The 1,079-nt window shown below is 41.7% G+C and overlaps 1 protein-coding gene across 1 annotated transcript in view; it reads left to right on the forward strand.

The window, feature by feature from the left end:
• Nucleotides 1-1,079, forward strand: part of lrrk1 (leucine-rich repeat kinase 1) — a gene marked incomplete at its 3' end in the record, with an annotated part of 56,793 nt that overhangs the window by 19,707 nt on the left and 36,007 nt on the right. Inside the window, 1 exon segment of the mRNA XM_005945724.3 lies at nucleotides 363-499. Within this exon segment, the coding sequence (XP_005945786.2) occupies nucleotides 363-499 (137 nt within the window).

The following is a 1,079-nucleotide window of genomic DNA, read 5'->3' on the forward strand; positions in this document are numbered from 1 at the left end:
ATTTTAATCGATAAATCGATAATCAAAACCCACGTGCACAAACCTTGGCAGTTTGTCTGGAGCGTACAGCTGTGAGTTAACACAATTCACAGCAAATTGACTTCAGACTATGCAATTAACTCCCCTGTATACCAAAGTACTTTAGAGTCAAATGTGGAGCCGAGTGCCCAACAGGTGTCCCACACACCAGCTAATCTGCAACAGATCAAGCCTGAAGTAATGCTGTAAAGAAGAGCAGGCTAGACTTCCTCCACAGTGATGTGAGGGTTCAATTTAGAAAGCTGGGTGTGCTTAGTTTTTCTAAGGACTATGTGTTTGGACAACATGTCCATATGAAGTAAAGACTGTGTTTTGTTTTGTAGATAATGAGGAGATCGCTCTCTTCCTGCTGCAAAACGGAGCAGGGTTCTCTTCATACACCCTTATGGACCATCCAGCCTTCAGCAAACGTATTCTCAGACTGAAACTGCAGGAAACATACGAGGCAGAAGGAGACAAGGTCCGTGCTGCTTATCCAGTGAATGCATGGCTGTTAAAGGAGATTACTGTTGTTGATCACATTTTTATTTCTTTTTTCTTATCTCCATGTTTGGTCTTCATGTCCTGTCAGATATCTATTCAGGATCTCTGCAGGACTTACTTATAGCACGGAGAGTTTATACAGTACTTATTTAGGAAGGTAACTTCATTGTTTTATTGTGTGGGAAAGTAAATGTATTTAACCTGTTTCCACCAAAACTGCCAGCCTTATATGGGTGACCACAACTGTCAAAACATAATTAAAGCCCTAATAAATTAGGGGCTGCAGAGGGACGTAACACCTCCTCCCTCAAAAGTACTCTAGGACCCCTACATTTATTAAAAGCCCCTCTGAAGCCTTCAGGTCCTTGACCCACAAACCTGAAATAAAAGTAAAAGCTAACAGAAGCACAGTGTTCACATCTTTAAGCATGGATGCCCCTGCATGAGGATTTAAAGTCGCCACACTGAACACACAAAAAGTAACATGTGACCAACACAAAGGAGCACAACAGTCAAACCCAAAATGATTACCTGACCTGCTACAACACAAAACCAAA

This window comes from Haplochromis burtoni, unplaced genomic scaffold (genome assembly GCF_018398535.1).
Source record: "Haplochromis burtoni strain Fernald_Lab_line unplaced genomic scaffold, NCSU_Asbu1 Contig_450, whole genome shotgun sequence".
NCBI classification, from domain to species: Eukaryota; Metazoa; Chordata; class Actinopteri; order Cichliformes; family Cichlidae; genus Haplochromis; species Haplochromis burtoni.